The sequence below is a fragment of the Neopelma chrysocephalum genome, unplaced genomic scaffold, assembly GCF_003984885.1.
Source record: "Neopelma chrysocephalum unplaced genomic scaffold, ASM398488v2 Primary Assembly neopelma1_147, whole genome shotgun sequence".
In the NCBI taxonomy this organism is placed as follows: Eukaryota; Metazoa; Chordata; class Aves; order Passeriformes; family Pipridae; genus Neopelma; species Neopelma chrysocephalum.
Window position 1 is genome coordinate 13,110,213 of NW_020897809.1, and position 22,906 is coordinate 13,133,118.

Sequence of the window (22,906 nt, forward strand, 5' to 3'; positions counted from 1 at the left end):
TTCAGTGCCATGCTGACAGATGAGCCTAAACACCAGCCGGGATTTCAATTAACCCAGCTGACTCTGGGTTCATGCCATGGAAGCAGATCTCCCACAGCACTCTGGAGCCAAGCATCACACCCAGCCCCAGCCAGAGGAAAGCTGTTTATGGGAAGGACTAAGCTCATATTTTGCTGCTGCTTGGGAGATTTGGGTTTAAAAGACTCAATAATACATTTGAAATTCAAGTGCAAAGCAAGAGGAGCAATTCATTTTGAAAAATCAATGCAAAACTTTTTTGTTGTTACTAAAAGTGAAGAGGGGGAAAGCTGAGGGTGCTCACAAGGGGAATTACCACTGAATCAGTTTTTTCAGCTTGTGAGACAAATATGAAAAGTGAAAGCATCAGGAAAATATTTTCAAGTATTCTCTGGTTTGTGCCTAGAAGATATTTTCCAAATATTTTCTATTTCATGCCTTCCCCTTTCCTCAGCCAAGCACAAGGTAGGAAAATCTTTCTTCTTCAAAAAGTCAGTCTTCCATCACACCAAACTGCCATGCTGTCAGAGATAAGGTTTCACATTGCAATAATCACACAGCTGTCTAAAATAAATGAACATACTTACGTATCATCGATAAAGGTTATCCCAAAATACTCCTTTTCTTTCAGGTTGAAGTGTGAGGCCACCAGATCCAGTAACTCCCTAGACAAAAGTTTGGGCTATTGAAAGAATAAAATTCATTTCAGTCCAGGCTTTTCACATAAAATAAAATTTTTCTCTGCAAATACTGACATTTAAGTACACATGGCCACATTAAAACTCTGTTGGACAACTCAATACAGAAGTGGCTCCATCAGACTCGGGGTGTCTCTGTGGAGCTGTGTGGAACATGGAGAGGCAATTCTGTACTTAATCCATGACATTAAGCTGAAGGGCACAGGCTTTCATTTTCCTGGGGGAGAAGGCAGCAGCCCAGGCTTTCCTGCACTTACAGCAGGAGAGATTTTTCAGTTGAGAAAGTACTGTGTTATTTGAGAATCTCATGCTTTGGGTTCTGTTACGGGAATAAAACATCCTCAAAACCACAGACTTTTCTTCCCATCTAAATGACCAAAAAAAAACCATCACCACAAGGGGCATGTTTAATACACCTTATGAATTTTGGTGAAAGCAAAAACTGAATGCAGAACTGATGGCAGATATATCTGTTCACCATGCACAGGGAAACCCTCCTGCTAATCCAAGTCTGAGGAAGGGCCCATGTGCCTGAGCATGCCTGTTTATTGCACTTCTGTGACTTACTCTAGTACCCAAAAGAGCGAGGTCTGTACCTGAACCAGCAGCTCCAAGTTCCTGTCATCGAGGAGATGCACCTGGCAGTGCCGGCCCTCTGTCATCTGCAAAGACAACAACACAGTCCCGTCAGGAAGGGCAGGATTCCCAGCTTTCCTGGCTGGCACTAGAGCACATGCAGCTTGGGGACAAGGACAGTGTGGAGCAAGTGTGTAATCTGCAGGGATAAGGGAATTGACTCTGTACCCGAGCCAAGCATCCTTCTCCAAGGACTCAGTCTGGGGAGCTGCCTCAGCACTCTCAGCTCCTGTCAGCTTCAAGCTGGAATTAAGGGTGCTTAGCAGCACTCAGGATCAGATAAAAACAACACAAATGCTGTGAGAATTAAACCTGAGGATGAACCAGCCTGGCCAGTACCACAGCTACAAGCAGCAGCCGTGGCCTTTTGCTCTGGTGAGGAGTAGACAACCCATGAAACCCAAATCTATCCAGCCCTCCCTGCAGATGTGTCAGCCCAGATTTGGTCCATTGACCTCGTGTCTAGTTGAGATGGAGTCTCTACCAGCACATTAACATTTTGCCTTGGATAACTTCCATGAAGCAGTAGAAGTCATTACCTCCATAAGATTCCTATATAGGTGCTGCACATGTCAAGAAGGTGCTTGAACTGCATGATTACGAATGAGCTTTGAACCTCTGATGCTATATCTGAACCACCTATTTTGTGTCCCATTTATCTCTTGCAAACAAAGTCTCTTTCTCTCTTTAAGAGGTGAGCAATTCAGAAATAGCTGCACATTATGCCCTCTTAATATCTGCCCTTTGAAATCTAATACATTGTGATGAAAGCTTCTACATTATTTAATATCTGTTCTAATTCTGGGCCTTTCAGCAGCTTCAGTGAGGACCAGCTTTGCAGTGAGGACCAGTCTCTGGGTGAGAGCTGGTGAAGGAAACCTGGCTTTTGTATTTATTCTCCCAGCCTCAAAGTAACTCATTTTCTCGACAGCACAAGCTGCTCGTGGACTACAAATTGTGAGCTGCGAGCAGAGGCCGGGGGTGGTTTGCTTAGACAGGGGCTCCCAGAGGGATTTAACAGCAACACGGAATGGTTTCTCCTTTCACATCCCTCTGGCTCGGCAGGGACAGGGCTGAGCTCTAGTGCCACCAGCACCTCTCATCACCTCCTGCCCTGGCATGGTGCACACCCAAAGCTTACAGAGACTTAAAAATAAATGCAATTTATACATGACTGCAGTATAACTGAGGAGACCTCCCACCTCCCCCCCTGTGCTGCCCCCGTTTCAGCGCACGGCCGTTTGTGCAGCGAGGGCTGTGCAGACACAGCCGCCTCTGTCACCAGCCAGCCCGGCAGCCCCAAGAACCCAAATTAACAAAGCTTCATTGTTTCAACTAATTGAGCTCATTTAGACCAAAAGCCGAGAGGGAGTGCCCTCCTGAGGAGCTCTGCAAACAGGTCAGAGAAGACCCATTTGTAGGCACAACTCTCTCTACTGTCCGGGAAAAACTGGGCTGCAGCATCTGTGGCACCAGCACTGGCAACTTACGGCGCTACTGAACATCACATCGCCCACCAGAACAGCAATACTGGTACAAGGACAGTTTGCAGAGCAAGTCTAGTGGAAAGAAATCCCTTCCTCTCCTTTTCTCCCGCTGCTATGAACAGGAACTATTACAGAAGTGCCAGATGCAGAGCAACACGTCGTGCAGGCAGGAGTGCAGAGCACAGGCTGCACCATCCCGGGACAGCAGTGATGATCTCCATGCAAAAACACAGCTGCACCCCTTGGTGCTGCACCCTGCAGAGGCATCACCCCCCGCATGCCCTGCACTCCCAGCGCTTCATCCTTCAGGTTCTGGAAGCAAAGCTGCACCATCCCAATTCCAGCTTTCCAGCACACTCCCTGAGACTTGTCAGCTCTCCGAACACACTGCCTAGAGCCCCTAAATCCATTATGATCCGATCACAGGTCTGTTTGTTCCCGAGAGCTGAAGGGCTGCCATCGCACGCTCGTAACTAAGTCGCATGTTACCATTAATTAATCATTTCATCAGCGCACCCTTCAAGGTGGAGCATATTTCTGGCTCTGACACACTGTTACCAATCTGCCCCTGTTGCGAAGTGTCTGATCCAATAGTGTTTTTAAATCGTTCCCCATCTGTTGCTCTGAGATAGCACGAGGGTTGCCATTATTTAATTGCGAGCTGCTTTAGCTTTCACCCAGTGAAATCACATTAATCACTTCTGACTGTTTTAATTGCCTCAGTTGTCTGTTAAGTAAAAAAGGTTTCTATTATAGCAAACACATCCACAAAGCCTTGTGCTGAGAAGAAAGGAAGGTAGCTGGGAGGATTAAAACAAAAGAAATACCAAGTATAGTCTCTGCTTCTATTCAGCTGTCCAAGGTAATTGCCAAGGAACTCAAAAGTAATTAAACCTCATGATAGGCAAGATATAATTATCCCTGATTTTATTGATGAGAAAACACAAGGAAACAGGTTAGAAGTCTGATTTACAGATATAGATACAGACAACTCTTAGTACCTGGGACTCCAGGAATCTCATCTCAGAGATCATACAGCCACTTCCCAGAGTACTGGAAAGCTCAGTCAAGAAGAGCAGAAGATGTCAGAGTGCTCAGTGACAAAGCACCATGAAATGCCATTGCTGTGACAAACCTATCAGCCCCCACCTGTATCCCCAGAGCTCTGTGTGGCCACGGGCTCGTGTCACCCCAGGAACACTTTGTCACATGGTGGGACACAACAGCAATGTCCAGGGCCATGAAATGCCTGTTGCTGGCTGCAGCTCCACAAAGAGAGGGAGGCTCTGGAGCTCCTTCCCCTTGCTGCTTGCATCCCTCTGCCCCCCAGCCCACGCCTGCACACCTGAGAGCTACATCCCTACTCAGATGCCTTCACCTGGGCTGAGGCACAACGTGGGTACTCACTGTGTGGCACCACAGCCTGGCCGAGGGACGCCAATCTGCCAACGTGGTGACCAGCTCTGCATCTGCAGGCTCCAGTCCCCAAGCAAAGTGCTGTTAACCCAGACAGTCCAAGCCCTTATCCTCCCTCCTGCTGACCCAAGGCTTCAGCGACCAGCACCCTGGTTCCTGCAGCTGTGCAGGAGCTCACTCCAAGTATCCCCACCCCATTCCTGATGGGGCAGAGAGCACTTCACTTGGCTTACTCCATTCTTACAAACACAATCAGAAGCAAATCACTCCCAATTTCCATCACAGAGCAGCACAAGCCCATCCTACATCAGGAATGTCGCCCACCAGAGAGGTCCAGGAGACAGCTCCCCCCGCATGGAGCTGCCCCCCTGTGCAGACAGGGCTCTGATACACAAGGCAGTACTCACATTTCACAAGCCTTTTTTGTACAGGAGGCAGAACCAAAAGCTTCAGAGGCTGTTGCAGCTCCAAGCCCACCTCACAAGCTTTGGAGTGTCAATCCCCTTCCACCAGCCCTGGATGGTCCCAGCACAGTGGCACAGAGGTGTGACATGATTGTGGTGCAGCAACACCACACACTCAGCACAGGTATCAACAGTCAGGTCCCCTCCTCTCGCCTGAAGAAGAGCTGGAGAGCTTCATAAAGAGAACTTCATCACTATGGATGCAAAAGGATTTTGGCCCTGGAAGAGTGCCTCCAGCTCAGTGACTGGAGACCCTGAGCTCCTGGAGCTGCAGCAGCAAAGGACTCGTTTTTAACTCCCCCAGTGACACTGGTGTGATTTATTTCCCCTCAGCACATCCGCTCACAGGCCCATTTCCTCAGGCTCTGGAAGGGACTCGTCCTGGCTCTCAGGGCACTGGGCTACTCAAAGACCCAACACCCTGGAGCCCTTGCTGATACATTTTCTTTCATCTTTAATTCAGGACGCCTTGCTAATCTGAACAATATAATTGATTTTCTATGTGGCTGGACCAATCCATCACTGTCTGGCTCAGTCAAGAGCTGGTGTGAGCAGTCTTGAGATATATATATACACACACACACATCTGTTTTCAGCTTATTCTCATTGATTTTGCGTTGTTTGTACAAATGAACAATTTTGCTATATTTTAGCAACGTGCCCCCAAATTGGTCTTCCTAGCAGTTATTTTTAAAAGCTTTGCTAATACTTAAGCAATTATCCAGTAAAAGAAGTAGCAGCACAAAATTCATGAAGCATCCCTGGATCTCATCTCGTTCCCAGTATGAAATTAGCAGAGAGGAATTACACAGCCCTATTTTTGGCAAAACCATACATACTGGATACTGGGTACTTATTGCTTCCCAAAGTCACTGTCATGCCCTGCACACAAGTAAGCAATAAAAACTCAAAAATGGAGAGGACTGGAAAGGAGACAAACACAGAATACTGCAGCTCTCCTAACTCACAGGCAGTGGGCTGTCAGCAAGAATCTTATTTACCCAAATCTTCACAAAAAAGGCAGATAGTGAAGGAAAAGAAACACGCAATTCTCAGAATATCCATGTGTGGAAATTAAAGCATAGGGTGAGATTGTGATTCTACACTGCAAATTAACATTATCATAAAGGTTTCACATAGCTGGAAGAAGCAACATTTTGTCCTCCATTTTTTGTGACAAAAAATAAGAAATTCTCTGTCTAAAATCATCGAGGTGGATTTTCTAAAACATCCATCCCTTAAAAAGAAAAAGAAATCAACAAGGCAGAGAGAAAAAAGCCTATTTCTTGGCTACTTAAATCAATTCCCTATGATATCCTGAGCCTGAATGTTTATTTGGGAAAAAAACCATATGCAGGATATTTATGCTATTTCTCTTGGACAGAAACATCCTCCCTATTCGAAGCTGGTTGTTACATGCAATATTTTTAGACATCCATGTGTGTCATCCAGTTAGGGAAAAAATAAGAAAAAGAAAAGAGTAATTAGACAGGGTGTAAACAGGAAATCTCAAAAAAAAACTTGAGCCAAAAAAAAAAAAGTTGCCAGAATAACACATCTCCTGAAGGGCAGCTTAGGAATGGGAATCATGAAGGGTTCAAGTCAGAAGCAAACCCTCCAATGTGTTGCTTTTCTCTCCAGGTCAGATTTCTCCTCCCAGAACTGGGCAAGCTACAGAGGAGTCGCTTGGCCATATCTGTCACTGACTTCTATTTTTAAGTCTTTTTTGTTCTAAGAAGGTCTGGAGTCTTCATTCCCAGGGAAAGCCAAAAAAAAAACAAAAAAACAACACAACAAAAAAAAAAGAAAAAAAAAGAAAACAAACAAACAAACAAACAAAAAAAAAAACAGAAAAAAACCCCGAAAACAAAACCCCCAAACTCTTACAACTCTGTACATGCATCCCAGCTGCTCTCAACTGAGGATGTGCCACGATCTGGGCTCAGCAGCCCATGTTGCACTGATGGGTAAGTGACCTGCCCAGGGACAGGGTGGTTGTGCCAGGGCTCTGCATCCACCTAAATACTCGTCACCAGAAGATTTAAAACCAACCCCCACCATCCAGCAAGGCTTCACACCTTTAACACCCTAAATTCCGTGACGAGTCTTTTGGAAGGAGTAAACCTTTCACCCAGTTCTCCTCTTCCCTTCCTCCCAAGATAAACCCTTTTGTTCAGACCCGGGTGCTGCTCCTGAGCACCCAAAGGGCTCTGCCTGGAAACATCTGAGTGTGACACCAGGGATTCAGTCCCAGCTGCACTGAACTATGCATGTTATTTCCATAAGCTCCTGGTATGATAACCACAAGAAATTAAACTTCACTGGCAGGTGAGTAGCTCAAGAAGGTATTTTACAGACAGGAAAAACCACCTGCACTGATGAGAGAGAAAGGGGAACCATTCTGACTAAATAAATGGCCAGCACACAGCCTTAAAAGTGCAGTTTTAAAAGTGAGAAATTGGATTGTGGTGCATCATTAGTACACAGCTTATAAAAATTGGCTCATTTATTCCTGAAACAGGCACAACACTGTGGCTTCAAGCAGTCAGAGCACTGAAGAAAATCCTGTAGATAACAAAAAGCCAAAGAGCAATATTCCCACTCACAGGAGGCAATGCTGTCCCTTTGCCACACTGACCCAGCCTCCACAAAGCCTGTGCCATGAGGGGGTCCCAAAATTCTTCCATCCTGCTTTTGGCCAGTGACTGAGAAGCAGCAGCACTGCTTTGCAGGTGCATGAGCCCACAGAACAACCTGGAACTTTAAAGGATTTCATCTCCAAATCCCAGCCTGAGCTGCAGTTAACCACCTATAAAAGCATCACCAGTAATTTCCTGTCAGGGCTTTGGTTTTTTATCCAAACCTCTCTTCTGTAAATCATAAGCCTATAAGAGATTTCGAAGCTTAATACTGAAGCCCCTACACTGACTTCAGATTTTCACTGGCATTTAGGTGGGTTTTTTTCCTTTGGTCCTGAAGGTATTTAAGGATGAGCTCCTCAGCTGCCTCAGATTCACTGACTTTGGTACAACCAGCCAGCTTATGTCTGGCCCCTGAGCATGCATGGCCTGATCAAAATATGAAATCAGATGCAAGAATAAGAATGTATTTCAACATGGAGCTTGCCCTTACTAGGCACATCTCAGGAAAATAAAAGCCTTCGCTTTTCCTTCTAGAAGGAAGGGGCCTGCATGCAGCTGGGGGAAGAGGGAAAAAGTTATAATGGTTTAAATGACCTCAGAGTTTCCTGGTGTGTCTGTTGGGAGAGCAAAGCTTCATCATATTCCAGCACTTGGAACCGCTCAAAACATTAAGGAACAAGCAGAAAAATAACAAACAGAAGTTTGGGTTTATACCAGCATTTCTAAGGATGCTTTTTAAAGGATCTGCATAGCTTTCCAAAAAACACCATGATGCACATTTTGTGGAGCCTGTCTACAGCCCACAGGTCCTCCCTGACCAATGTAGGTGCCTGTCACCCAGTGTCCCAGGGTGGGAAGTGCTCAGGGGGAAACAGATGAGGATTAGAAATGCTCCCCTCTCCCACAGGTGATGATCTGGGAAACACACCCCCATCCCACCCCACTGTGTGCCTCTCCACCACCTCCTTTGCAGAGAGGGGTGCATTGCAAGAGCTCCAAGTGATGCCTCTTCTGCATGGCTGCCCTCCCCTCAGTGTCCTGGACTCACAAGACCTCCTGCAAAACACCATGAGTCACCCAGGGCCCAAAAACTCAGGTTTTCCCAGTCTCTTCCCACACCAGCCCAGGCAGCCAGTGGGTTCCTGCCAAGGCACAGAGACACAATAAACCCACTGTGATGGCAATGGCAGAGCTTCCACCAGCTTTACAGGCACAGACCATGTCTCCAGACATACTGCCTCTCCTTCCTAATCTTTAAGTAATCAGGAAATCCTGGCTCCAGTGTAGTCAATTAATTTTGCCATTAGTTTTAATAGGGTGAGGATTTTCCCTTAAATCATTTGTTATCTTGCTATTAACCTTTAACAGAAGCCAGTATCTGCTTAATGTTAAACAGCCAGTGATGCACTGAAGTGGCTGGCTACGTCTTTCAGCCTTTGTGCTATGGCACCATTGCCCAGAGAAGTTGTGGATGCCCCATTCCTGGAACTGTTCAAGGCCAGGTTGGATGGAGCTCTAAGCAATCCAGTCAAAAGGTGTCCCTGCCTGTGGCAGGGGGGGTTGGACATAGATGATCTTTAAGGTCACTCCCAACCCAGACCCATTCTATTGCACCTCACCAGCGTGACTCCAAGTGCCACCCTCATCATTCCAAAGAGCTGCAGAGCCCACCCTGGCTCTTCAAATTGCTGCTTTACCCACAGCAATTGCAGGGACTGTACAGAGCCATTCCCAACCTTTGTGTTCTTTCTCAGGACCAGCCAGGCAGGGACAGACGACTGAATGACACGTACAGAAACAATGTTTTATTTCTCTCCAGCCTGTCTCATCTTAAGTGCAAGTTTTGCACTTTGATGCCCCTTTGATGATGCTTTACATGGAAATGTTGGCTCTGCTGAAGTTTGGCAAAGAGTTAAGAGATAAAACACAGTGCCTGGAACAGGGGGCTGAGAGGCTCCCCGGGTTGCATGGCACCTTCCTAAAATAGCCATGTGAACTGGAGATCCGATGAAAAAACTGGCTCCTGCAGAGCATCAACTGACTTTCATGTAAGCCCCACCAGCTGAGCCAGTGAAAAAGTCTGGCAAACGAACAGCTCAAGTGCTCTCCCTCACCGCAGGCACTCTGGCTTTGCAGGGCCACGTGCCAACACACTTTCCATGCAGTTCTGCTTTTTCCCATTTATTCTATTATTTCCTCATTGCAGGGGATGGCAATTCTAAGGGACTCCTTCATTTTCTCTGTTGATGGTTTGTACAGGATGACAGACACAGCCTCTTGTGGTCATCAGAAAGATCCCACTCATTGGAGCAGGTCGTGGAGCTCTAAATCTCCTCCTCCTCTCACAAAGTTCTCAGAAATAATGATGAGCACATTGCAATAAAAAAACCCCCAAAACTCAACAAAACCAAAGAGCAGTGATACATTAAAATCCAGGGAATAAATTAATTCAATCATCCTCAAAATGATAAATCCAATATTCCAGCCAGGAGATAAAGCCCTTTACCAAGAGCAAAATATAAGCAGGAGAGTTGCTGCTCCTTGCTCTCTACCAGGAGCCTGCAATGTAAAAATCTCACCCCTCTCCTCCCCAGAAGGAAATGTTGCAGTGTGGATGCCCTTCCTGATGCTACCCATGGTTGTTTCCTGTACTTGCTGTTGCTCCAGCCCACGTGGGGCTGCAGGAGATGTTCACCCACGACCTGTGCACCAGCACGGGGATGAGCACACTCAAGTGCACAGGCAGCACTGGCTCCCATGGCAGGAGGCAGAGGGACAAACTGCTACAGAAAAGCCTTCCCTGGCTCTGCTGGCCCCAGACTTTCCAGCTGACAATCAGCATTCAGGCAGCATTTCACCTCTCCTGACACTGCCAAAGGCCACGGGATCTCGCTGGCAGTGTTATCACAGATGCTGAGTCTGTCTGACAGAGGGGGAGAGGTTAGCCATCCTCTTGAAGGAACAGCCCCCTTGCTGCATGAGCATTCTCCTTAAAGGTGTCTCATGCTGAAAACTGAAGTGTTTCTCAAATGTTTCACAAGTGCTGATGTACCATTCCTATCACTTTGCAATGTATTTAAAACAACAACAAGAAAGGAAAAGGCAGGCAACTCTAAAGCTACAAAAAAAAAAAAAAGAGGAAAATTAATAGGAAACAATCAGTACAAATATCAAGTCAATGAAATCCAACATCTGCTTTCCTTGGCAGAACACAGCTAATAAATTTGTGTCTGGTGGAGACATACTTATCACCAGCAGTGCTGAGACACTGCAGGCAGGTCATTACCGCACACAAGCCCATGGTAATGTTTTGTTCCAGTGCAATCTCCTGGGAATTCAGAGGAAAAAAAGATCCTGTGGGATCAGAGAGCTTTCCTGATGTTCCCTGACAGAACAAATGCACTGGCAGCCTGGGGAAGGACACCGTGTGGAGGCAGCAGCATCTCTGTCCCTGGACGAGCAGTGCCCACCGTGGGGCAGGACTGGACATCTGCCCTCCCATGACCTGTTCTGACCTTCACTCCTCAGCCAGGAGGCAAATCAGTTAAGAAGCTCCTGCTTCTTTGCTTAAGTCTCTACAACTTGAATCTCAGGAGATATTCTGTGCAGAGCTTCTGGCAACTTTTCCTGTGTTTTACCCCACCCCAGAAGCCATCCCTGACCCATTTGAACAAACTCTGCTTTCCCTGTAGTGGGAATTGTTACAGAAAACTAAAAAACTCTTATAGAGGGGTTTCCCATCCCTAAGACCTGCATCCTGCCCTTGATGCCTCTTTGCCTCTCCCCAACCCTGAAAATCTCTCCCATCTCTGCTGGCTTCTCACAGGATGCTCCTCTGTCCCCCCTCCCACCACCTCCAGCTCATCTCTCTGGGTTGGGTTTTTGAGGGAAGGCTCCTGAGGCAGGAGACACAGGCAAAGCAAGCCCTGACCAAATATCTGCCATCCTCTCCAGGCTCGTGCTCATCCTACTCCTGGCCTTTTCCAGCCACTCACGCTTGGCAGCAGCCCTTCAGGAAACCCAGATGCCAGTTTTGAACAGACATTAGATGAGAAGGAGATGAAAAATAATTTTAAAAAAGGCTATAGCTCAAGTCCATCTGCATTGCCTTTGAATCTATAACTTCAAAAATCCTGAGCCTTCTGTAAGAAGTCAAAATAGCAGGCAGTGGGCTGGAGCAGGCAGGGAGCAGGGCTTCTCTGTGGTGAGGAGAGAGCAAGCCCAGTGCCAGCACCTTGCCAGGCACTCAGGGGGGCTGATCTGGGGGGGCTCCACACTCCACTTTTAAAGAAAAACAAGTGCTTTGGATCACAGACTCTTTTCTCAGCAGCCATTGCCCAGCTCCACGTGCACTGCTGCATCTCCAGACAACCTCTTCACAAGGGTTTTTTGGGGGGTGAGAGGGGTGGGGACCTTCTGAGGAGACATTTAATAGCTGCATGCTGAAAGGAGTTACTGTACCAGGCTCCAACTGCTTTTTCTTGGGACTCATGAATCTGTGCTTTGTTCGGGTTAAGTCATATCTCAGAGCAGCCTATAAGAGTAATCTCTGAAAAGAGGTTCTCTATAACAAGAAGTTATAGACCTGCTCTCCAGCTACAGCAAAGTTACCAGAATCCAGCAAGGATTTAGCCCTTTCCTAAAGCAGCCAAGGCAGCACTTACAACAAAGGCAGGAAAAAGCAGCTATAAATGCTGGGATAAACAGCCCCTTATCTCCACAATGGAGTGCAAAATAAATTTTTATGGAGTGATCCTTCAAGGCAAAGAGAAGAGCAAGCAGAAAGGTTTCAGCCTGTACCACCCAAGTACCCCAAAACAAACTCTCTTTGCTCCGTGCTGCTTTCTGGCTGCCGGCTCTCCTGCGCTCACAGCTCCAAGTTCTGCACAATGTTTAACTCGGGGGCACACTTGAACAACACTAAACAACATTATCCGCCACTGCTAAACATCAAAAATTAAAATATAGCCTCTTACCTCCACGTCACACACCCTGCTGGTTTAAAAGGACTGAAGAAACTCAAGAAGTACTCACAGCGTGCATGTGCTAAGCCTTCATGTTTTCTGTACATTCAAGCTGGGGGAAGAAGGGAGACACGATCCCGGGCTTCTTCCGTTGCCATATAATCTGAAGGAAGTGACCTTCGCATTTGTTGCTTTGATTACAGATTCAGAAACAAAAGCCCTTCCACTGTGAGTCAGGGGACACAAGGGGTTGAAATGCGATTGTTAAAAATGGAGGCGAGCTGAGAAAGCGTTACAATTGTGGGTTTTTTTCCTTTGTAATATTAACCCCTTTATGGTGAAACAAAACCAAGTCAAAAACCAGCAGCTACCAACTGAAGGCACATCATAGGTCTCAGTCCTGAGGCAGTGATACCTTGGTCCCCGCCAGCCCCTGCACCCCAGCACACAGCCGAGGAGCCCCACACCAACAGCTCTGTGCTCACTGGAGGCTGCCATCATCTCTCCAGCTCTTCCACCCCACTCATCTGGGAGACAGGAGGGGCCTTTTCATTAAAATTTTGCACAAGAACTTCAAGTCACTCCCACTTTCAATCCCTTGGAGCAAGGCTGAGCCCTGCAGCAGCAGGAGCCTCTCTGACCCATCTCCAAGAATGGAGATAACCAGAGCTTGTCTTCTCAGCACACCCACCCCTCGCTTCACACACACACACCTCCACAGACTCTCCCTGCAACAGACACCCCCAGGTACAGCGTTTCACTGGATTTCTCCCAAACTCCTTTCCAAAGCATGGGTTTGCTGTCTCTGATGTGGGGTGCTGCCCTCTGGAGAGGGAACCGGGAGTGCAGACGCAGTTTACGCCCTTGGCCATCAATCTGAATTTGTTCTGGGGTCAGGGCTGGGCTTCACTTTGCTACTGGTAGAGATGCAAGAGCAAATCATCTACCTGCTGTTCTGCTGCTCCCTTTGCAGGCTGTTCTCTGTGTGCAGAACACCGAGCTGTACTTGGTCTCCCTGATTTCTTCTCCTCTGACACATCAACCCGCAAGGCTTCACACACCTCCGGGCTGTGACACAGCAGCACTAACTGTGTAACTGTGCCAGGCAAACAACTGTGTAACACTGCTTTCACTGCAGACAGAAAGAACAGAGAACTGTGTGCCCAAATCCAGGAGGCTGCAACCTCCAGAGCTCCAATGTGACCTACAAGACAGGTACACAAGAGGCACTCGATCTCACATCTACACTACTACATGCAGCTACTTCAAAATCTGAAATACGAATCTGTTCCTCTTTCACAAGCACAGCCCAGGATCACTAATTTCCTTTTACGTGCTGTGAGGACGGGTACCCAAGGTTTTAGATAACACCACTGACTCACATCCTCTGGCCACACAAATTACAGCAGGAAAACTGATGCCAACAGAATAACCCACCCCAGGACCACAGCATCCAACATGGGCTGAGAGATACAGGCTGGGGGAACATCACAGAACACTACCAGAGTGCAGGAGCACCAAAACAACCTCACCTGAGAGCAAGAACAATATCTTTTGTTTAGTTGGATGCTCTTATTCAGTTATTTATACTCCTAGCTGAGTAGTCACTATGCACAGAGAGGACAAATTGTGAAGACCTTTCCACCCCAACTTTTATAATCCAGGGATCTGTTTTAATAGAAAAAAAAAAAGTTCAACACCTGGAACAAACTAATTTGCTTGTGTCAGAATGGAAAGCAAGAATCTCAGGGTCAAACTTTTGAAAGCAACACTTTGGAGGCATGGCTCCTACTCTGTAGAGGTTCCAAGCCCTCTTGGTCCAAATAAAGTCCCCCAGACAGGAGGCTCTGGGTACTGAGTGTTTGAGGCCAACAAGGAGCTCCATGAAGCTGCAGAGCACTGTGTAAATCAAGAGCCTTCCCAGCCCTGCTGGGGAGAGAAGCAGGGCTGGTCCACCTGATCGTACAGTGTGTGATCCCAGATCCTTTGACCTGGGGCTGCCTTTCTGAATTACCATCAACCCAGACACCTCCAGAGGGCAACTTGCCCCAGTTACCCCAGACACCCGGGATGCAGTGAGATGCCAGAGGTGTCTCGCCCTCCTTGTTTAATTCAGAAGAACTAGCTTTGATCAAATATCCACCTTTTAAATAGCTGCAGACAGAGAGTTGTCTTTTTTCCCAAAGTTACTTTGTAAAAGCCAATGTTCTCATAGTCATGAGACTACAAAAGCTTTCCAAGCAATGCTCAATATCACAGGTTTCATAAAAAAAAACATAAGCTGGCCCCACATCAGGCAGGAGGGTGCCAGGTCAGGTCCAGCCAGCTGGTCCAGACTGCACCAGCAACCTAAGGGGTGGCAGCCCAGACAGTTTTGGGAGAGGATTTCAGAGCAACAAACTTGCATTTGTCTCCAAAACACAGACTCCAAAGCCCCAAAAATAAGATGGAAAACAGACAGTGAGTCATGTTTCCTTAGAGAAATGACGTGAAGGTTACCTGGGTGGTGCCAACTTCTGCCCTGCTGGGATAACCACAGGGACGGGAATAGCTGGAGGAGAAGAGCACAGCTGCTCAGGGGACCCAGGGCTCCCAAACAAACACAGACCTGAGCTGTGTAATTCAGCTGCACAGAAAACTTTTCTAAATGAGAAAAATTAGAGTTTAAAAGAAATACAGTGCACCCATAAGAGGTGGGAAGCTGTTGGGAGTTGAGAAGGGGGAAGTCCCTGCAACTCTGAGGCCCCAGAAGAGCTCCGAGCTGGGTTTGGGGATGGCAGTGCCAAACCTCACCAAAGGGTACGTGACCCTACAGCAAATGCAGCACACCCCAGCCTCTCTGACAAGGGGAACAGATGCAGTGTGCTTGATATGAGAGAGGAATTACTGCCACTTTCCCTATGGCTTAGCAAACACCACCGTTCACACCTGCTAAGTGTGCCTGCCCAACCAGATTCCCTGTGGGCTTCATCTCCTCCAACATACTTGCCTTACCTAAACAACTGTGACAACCAAGCATGTCCAGTCCAGTGGCAGCCAAACGACTCCACACTCAGCATGACAGGGCCCTCTTTGCCTAGGGAAGCCACCTTTCTGGAAAGACTGTTCCCCTCATTCTTTTTCCTGCCTGTCTGCAACCTCAGTTTTCCTCTCCCACTGCACTTCTGCTGCCTTTTTTTTCCTACCTGTTCTCTTACCCACACTTTCTTTCAAGTTTGTGCTCAGTTTGGAGTATTGGGGGTTTTGACATAGACCTGAATGGGGTCAGGATTATTATTTTTTTATTCCTTGGTCTCTCCCCTCTCTTTCCTTGCTCGCACAGCACGTATTTCTCATGCTATGTAATTCTTGCACTACCCTCTCCCACTCTTCCAGCTTAACTCCCATCCTCTAGCCCTTTGCCTCCCTTGCCCATGCACAAGCCAGTGAGCTGCCTGCATGAGATACCAACAAGCATGGCTTTCTCCAAACCACACCCCCTGTGCCCAGCCCACATCACCCTACCCAAAAACCACTGGCCCCACAAAAGGTAAAGCCAGGATGCTCAGAAAACAGCACATAGGCAGCGGTGCCATGGGTGTGTAAGTGCTGTGTGCAGTGACTTCACCATCACTATTCCCTGCTCTGCCACCACCTGTGCCCAACAGCAAGTGGGGAGATGCACAGTGGGGCACCCATCACTTGCACACCCATCACCAGCACAGCACCTACTCCACATCAGCTGGAAAAGCAACCACAAATGTCATAGTCTTAATCCTAACGTTGCTTGGACTTTCAATGATGGCTTTTAATGGCTAAAACCAGCACATTCAGGCTCTTCTCAGCATTTTGATGACCCTTACTCTCCCCATCTCCCTCCCCAATACACCATTGATGCATGTTTAAATGAATGACAGATCAATTAGTGGGGAAAAGTGTACATGTGTATTTGTGTGTGGGAGGGTATTTAAGCTAATATATGCCAGCACTGATAGCTTTATCCTCTTTGCAGTCCCTGAGAATGAACTGGCCTCCATCTGTACAGAAGATTAGTAGAATTACTAATCACTAATTATGACTCAGAGGTTTTAAGAGCAATGCAGACTGTACAAGCATGGCCTGATTTTTAGAAAATGAGGAGACAAAGATAGCACAGAGTTATTTTAAGCACATGGACAGTCCATCCAAGATCACAAAGCACTTCAGTGACAGCGCTTGCAAAAGGAGTGACAGAGAGCTAAACACTCAGAAGGACAAAAATGAAGCATGTGCCTGAAACACTTTTAATTTACCTTTTCACATGGTTCTTGTCCAGTCAGAGAGAGCTCACCAGCCTCTCTGCACAAGACCAAACCGGAGATTTATCCAGGCAAGCTCATACAGTGATACCTTTGTACAGGACTCTGCTTCTGAAAAGTGGTGCCAGCGACATTCGAAAATCTAACGTATTTGTGAGCTGCGTCAGATCGAAGAAAAAAAATATTTATACAGGCCCAAGTGGCTCATGAATAGAAGGCACTGTTTGAAACTGGCACTGTGACACCCCGAAGGAAATGAGATGAAGTTCACAGTCTGGTCGTGAAGTTTGTCTGCGAGAGAAGAGGGAGAAGCGGTACAAAAATCATATTTTTGTTTGAATAAACTCTCTCCAATGGCAAACGCTGTATCATGAGCTCAGATGAAAATATGTCTGGCAGAGAGCTTTGGAAAGCTGCTGTTGGAAGCACGTAGAGCCAAGATTAACTCTAAGCTGTCAAGAGGCAGTGCCCAGAGCTTCAGCATTGCTGGAGGCTCCCCCAAAGCCCCAACCACAGGGACACCTCCATGTGCCCTGTTTGGACATGATGGGGGTTTTAGCAGAGTCAAAGCTCTGCAGGTGATGTAACAGCAGCATCAGAGCATTAGATCAGATCCTTTCAAAAAGGAAAACATCTGGATGAAAGCAGTCAGAGCAAAGCTTTTCCAGGGCAACTGGTAATCCCCAGTGCGCAAGTTTAAATCGTTGGAGGGACACAGGCACATATTCAGTGTCCTCTAAAAAGGACTTCAAGCTCCCTTTGGAAAGTTCTGACCCATCAGGACACCTGAGATCTTTCTACTGAGCATCACTCCTGGGGTCTGTCTGGTGTGGAAGAAGGAAAGCTCTGCCCTGACAATGCAGTCTCCACTCCGTGCTCCCCTCCTGCTGCTCCTGCTTTTTATCACTGTGAAAAGAAAAGGAAAAAAGGCACCTCGACTTGATGTCAGCATTTTTCATAATGAAAAGTTAAGGTGTGGTAGCAGAGGAAACGTGGTGCTCACTATCCAAACCAACTACGTTAGCACCAGAGGAAACAGAAGTCAGCCACTTCCTCTCTCGCTCCTCCACCCCAGGTACTTATGGGCCAGACACACGTACAAAGCTGATTTATTGTGCTTCATCAGCAAAATTTTTTCACTTCACACAGCAGAAGTGACCTTTCAGAGGTTAAAAAGCACTTTGTCCAAAAGGCCCACACGAAAAGTTTACACTTTTACACCAGAATTTATAAGCCAAATTACCAGTGTAACTGGTAATAGTTATTTGTAAACTGCTTAGTCACAGAGATGCTCTCATACTTGATTTCACATGCAGCAGATCAATCACAACACGCCATTGTGTTCTGCAGGGAATCTGGGGACAGTTTGCCTGGTTTCTCTTCCACTTTGTGTAGAGCAGACCGACTGACACACATTTAACCCTGACACTAAAGCATTCACTTGACCAGATTTTAATTTATAGAGTTAGCTGCATATAGACTTCGATGCAAAGTTTCATTCATGCTTAGAAAATAATGAGGAATCACTGTGCTGTGGGATGTATAGGTGGAAACTGGCACTGACACCTGAGGGGAAGACTTGCACCAAAGTCTGTTAGCGTTGACATCCCAATGAAAATCAGGCCAGTGGTAATACAGCTGACTGAACACGGGATAGATGTCGATGCTCAAAGTTTGTGGCTTTGCCACTGTTTATTAACCTCATTTATATAAAAGTTTCACTTTGTTTTACTGCTCTATAATTAAATCTAAGACAGGTGGCCTATAAAACTAGCATGTAGAGAGCCCTGCAGAAAGCTTTCTTTTGGGAGAGCATCAGAACACCTAGAAATGCCATGCTGTCCCATCTTGGGCATCAGGAGGGGCTCTGGGAAGACCCCCCCCCGAGCCCAGCTGCAGGCCACAGCTCTACAACAAAAACCAGCCCTAACTCCTTTCTCTGGCAGGAAATGGGAACCCTTGTGTGAAGGCTTTATGCTGAGTTCTCACCCAGGATTTTTTCCAAGCCCTAACAGCCCCAATAACTCATATTGACTTGCTGCTGTTAGACAGAAGACTTGTGCCAGCTTTTCCATCAGCTGTCTCTGCAAATCTGTTATTTCTAGGACAGGCTTCAAATGCTCCCTGCCACGGACAAGACAATGTTCCCTGGCACACAACCCAAGCTCTCAGAGGATAAACTCACATATTGTACAACCCCTTCGCCCTGCTTGGGGGTTCAGGGGTTATTTCAGAGCGGAACAGGGCACCCCAGCAGTGCTCTGGCTCACAGGCTCCTCCAGATGAATAGGCTGTGGGCAAACAGGACATCCATTCTCTTTTGGCAGGTGGGACAGATGATGGCAAGCACCCTGGAGCAGGGACCAGGGAAGCACCTGAGCTTGACTTGAAGTCCCTGCACCAGTGACCAGGTAAGACCTTGGAAGGTGTTTCCCACACACACATGCCAGAAACACAAAGGGTAAGGAGAAGGTGACTGGCAGAGGCTGGTTTGTTCATGTTGGGGTGGGTTTTAGCTGTACTTAAAGCTGCTAAGGCAGGTAAGGGCTTTATGCTGGCAGAGAGGATTTCAGCCTCCCCTGGCCAGACGGTGCAGCCCCGTGACCACCTCTGCACCTGCTGGCTTCAAAAGGCAGAGGTGGGAGCCATGCACAGGCACACGAAGGTGTTAGTGGCTTCTCCAGCTGGGACTCGAGCTCAGGTCTCTCATAAGGCTGGGAAGTATTTTATATTTTTAAAATACCAGCAAAAAAAAAAACCCCTTCACCAGAACAACAGATGTAGCAGCCTGGGGAGAAGGAATTCTGCTGGCTTTCCTTTCACCACAGTAATGTACTGATGAGTAAACAGAGTTCTGCTAGCAGTGTCCAACTCACCCGAAAATAGCCACTTGCCCACAAAACAACATGAACTCCAAATACAGATCAAAGCCATCTGAAGTCTCCAGGGCTGAGCAGCAGCACAAGCACCTGTCACCTCACCATTCCCTGCTCATCACTTGCATGTGATGAGTAAAGCTCAGTGACCAAGTTCTGCCCTGTTTCCTGATCAGTTATACCATGTGCAGCCCAAGGAGTGCTCAGAAAGGGCAAAAGTGTAATTTTAGTCAGAAGAGCCTGCATATAAAACCAGTGTTATTTTTCACATCTGGAATAGGAATGCAAAGGAGTTACAGAAATATAAGCAGTCTTCAAGAAGCCAGGCTGGGAAAGGACTTGGTTAACCACCTGTCCAGGTGTCAATTTTAATAAGAACACAGGGCAAAAAGGTGCTTTCACATGTGGCTGCACTAAGTACAGGACTTGTAGCAAATATCTGAGAGGACAAATAACATCCCTGGCAAGTAAGACAGTGCTGTTATACCCATTACACAAAGAACAGGGGCACAGAGGAGGAAGACAGTCTGCCCAAGACAATGCAGGATCTATGGTAATGATGGGACACACAATCCCATGCCCAAGATTAGAGCTGAGTCCCAGAGACACTGCAACATCCACCTCCTCAGAGAAACAACTCCACAGAGAGCTCTGCACTGCATGTTTTGCTCCTGTATCGCTCCACTGAGCCTGAGGTGAACAAGTGTAACCCAGAACAGCTCAGAGTTCATCCCTGTATGTAAAGGCCACTCAGCTACCATCTCTAGCTGTTTCCATAGCTTAAAGTGCCTAAAAAAGATAAAAAAAATATATATTTGATTCAACTTCTTGCAGGGCTCTGGTATCTAAACAGTTGGGTGACATTTAATGCTGTGTACTCAGTCCTGCACTGGCTGGATTCAGCCAGAGGTTTGAGTAGCCAAGACTCCAGCACAAAAAGCCAAGTGTTACGCAACCCAGCGAGGAAGAGCTGCAGGGCATTCTTTCAGCCATCTCACTTTAATACATCCCAAATTACCACTAGGAAATTCCTGATGTTAAAATGTGAGAGTTGCCTTGTTCCTGCTGGGTTTCATCTTCCAGGGATGACCCTTGGAGCAGTGAGTGTGCAGCAACAGGTCCCTGTATGTCCCCAGCAATCTGGCTGTGACAAGCTGTGGGCAGAGGGGAGAGGGGAGGAGGCACTCCCTGTCCACTCCCCTGGCTCAAGGTCTGCCTGGAAAGATGACAGAAAGACCAACCTCCTCTCTTTACCCATTTTCACTTTTGGACTTATGCACAAGTCAGTGATGCTTTTCACAAAGACAAGATTAACCTACAAACAGCAACTAGGACACAGTAAGTTTGGGCAGAGATACAGTCACACTTTGTTTTTGAATAAATCTCTTTTCACTTCAAGCCAACCATCGGAGAATGGCAGCTGAACAGCCTGAATACAGCTGTTGTCAGAGCTGGTCCTCACCAAGCCATTATTCCAGCCTTGGAGGGATGGAGTTTGCCTCCATGGGGATGCAGTGGAGAGCAAAGGCAGTCTGAGCTCCACACTCTTTATGTGAATGGACTCCAAAAATAAACACCCATGAAGTACAGGTGTAGCTGGATTTTATTTCTAGAGAAAGCAGAGCACCAGGACTTCATCCCACCACATTCCTTCAGCTCAGTAAAGATGGGCAAATGAGGAGCAATGATGCCTTCACTCCTGCATTCCCTAACTAGTCACGATCCATATTCCTTAAGTAACACCCATGTCAGACACATCACAGAGTGCTTACATCCATCACCTGTACAAAATGCCAAGATTCATTCCAGCACTTGGAAGCAGTTCTGTCACTGTAAAGCTGTTCTCCCATTCCTGAGCACACCTTAAAGCTAAATAGCAACAGATCCCTTTCAGATTAAATAGGCACAGATGTCTTGTTAGCATGACTTTCCCGTGGAAGTTACATCTTGATGCTTCTGGAGAGCTGCGTCTGTTTGCTACGAGCTGCGTAATTCTCTGTATTGCAACACACCAGGAGGAGGGAAGAAGCTGCTTTGAAACACTCAAGTAATGTAGCAAACATGCACACTGACACTGGGACCCGGCACGCAGCACTGGTTTACACGTGAGACAGATATAGAGACACACAGAAATAAACAACTGCCAGCAAGAACAGACTCCAAGAAGAGTGACACCACCCTCACTGCAACTGGATACCACAGTCACTGCAAGTATGGGTTGTGTTTCCTGCCTGCAGGAAGGGGAGCCCCCCAACTGCTGTTCCAGGACTCATTGCAGCCCCCCCAGGCAGAACCGCTTTTCAATGCAAAAAGACTATCACGTTACAAGCTGCCACTATTCAGTGACACAAACACAGCAGAAAAAGCTACAGCTGGTCTCTCCCATGGGGGCATCGTGCTCCCAGTGCCCGATGGCAGCACAGCCAGAGCTGAGCTCTGCCCCCCAGATCCGAGTGCAAGGATGGTGATAGCATCAAGAGGGGCTCCGAGGGGCTGTGATACGGGGGGCAGCTGGCTGCCGAAACGCTTTTAGATAAACTGACTTATAAAACGTATTTGGCACAGAAAATATCCCTCCCAAACCCTGAATTCAGGCACAGCAATACCGGGCATCAGCATCAGCTCAGACCCAGGTCAGGAACCGCTGAGTACTTTCCCAGCTCTCTGCCTCGATGCTCTTCACCCCATCCCGTCCCCGCCTCACCGCGGGGTGCGCACAGAGGTACCGCTCCGGAGGGCGAGCACGCACCTGGCAGGTGCCACGATGCTTTTCCAAACAAAACCTGGGGCGATGACCAGGGTGGGTTTTTTCTTTTTACCTGATAGACATCCCGGAGGCCACACCACGCTCGCAGGGCTTGCCGGCACGCCCGCAGCCGGGCCGCGTACCATCGTCTAAGCGCTGCCACCGTCACCGTCCACACGAAGCGGCTCCCGCTGAACAGCAGATCCTCCACCCCGCACATGAACACCGAAGCCATGAGCTGCTCCCGCCGGGAAAACAAACCCCCCGTCCCGGCTGGCTCCCGCTGCCTCGCTCAGACGCCTGGCATGACGGCAGCCTGGCTTTATACGGCGGGCGGCGGGCAGGGGTGTTGCACAGAGCCAGGGTCAAGCCTTAAAACAAACTCCTCTTTCACGGCGCTTCCTGGGCAGATTCCCAGGCATGCCCCGGCGCCTGACGCCCAGCCAGCGGCTGCAGTAGCTCAGCCCTACCAGCAGCTCACACAGCAGCCTTGTCCTTCTTAGCAGCTTATATAAAGCTCTGTTAAGCTCCAGTAGCTACCACTATGTTTTCTAATTAAATTTTAACCCTTTTGCCATATGCCCTGACAACAACCCCATTTAGGCGCTGCGGGAGGAGAGGAAGCCGCTCGCCGGCGTTAAGCGCTACCGCACTTGAGTGAGCTGGGCAGGCGCTGCACACA

The 22,906-nt window shown here is 47.7% G+C and overlaps 1 protein-coding gene across 2 annotated transcripts in view; it reads right to left on the bottom strand.

Moving 5' to 3' along the window:
- Nucleotides 1-22,673, bottom strand: part of FRMD4B (FERM domain containing 4B) — an 82,398-nt gene extending 59,725 nt beyond the window's left edge. The window contains exons 1-3 of one of the 2 annotated variants that reach the window (XM_027700599.1): nt 22,298-22,673; nt 1,313-1,378; nt 606-700 (exon numbers count right to left, since the gene is read on the bottom strand). In XM_027700599.1, coding sequence (XP_027556400.1) covers nt 606-700; nt 1,313-1,378; nt 22,298-22,459 — 323 coding nt within the window. In that variant the 5' untranslated portion in view covers nt 22,460-22,673. Of the gene's footprint in view, nt 1-605; nt 701-1,312; nt 1,379-12,337; nt 12,371-22,297 lie in introns of those variants that run through there. The other variant, XM_027700600.1, reaches the window with a different exon arrangement.
- Between the last annotated feature and the right edge of the window lie 233 nt (nt 22,674-22,906).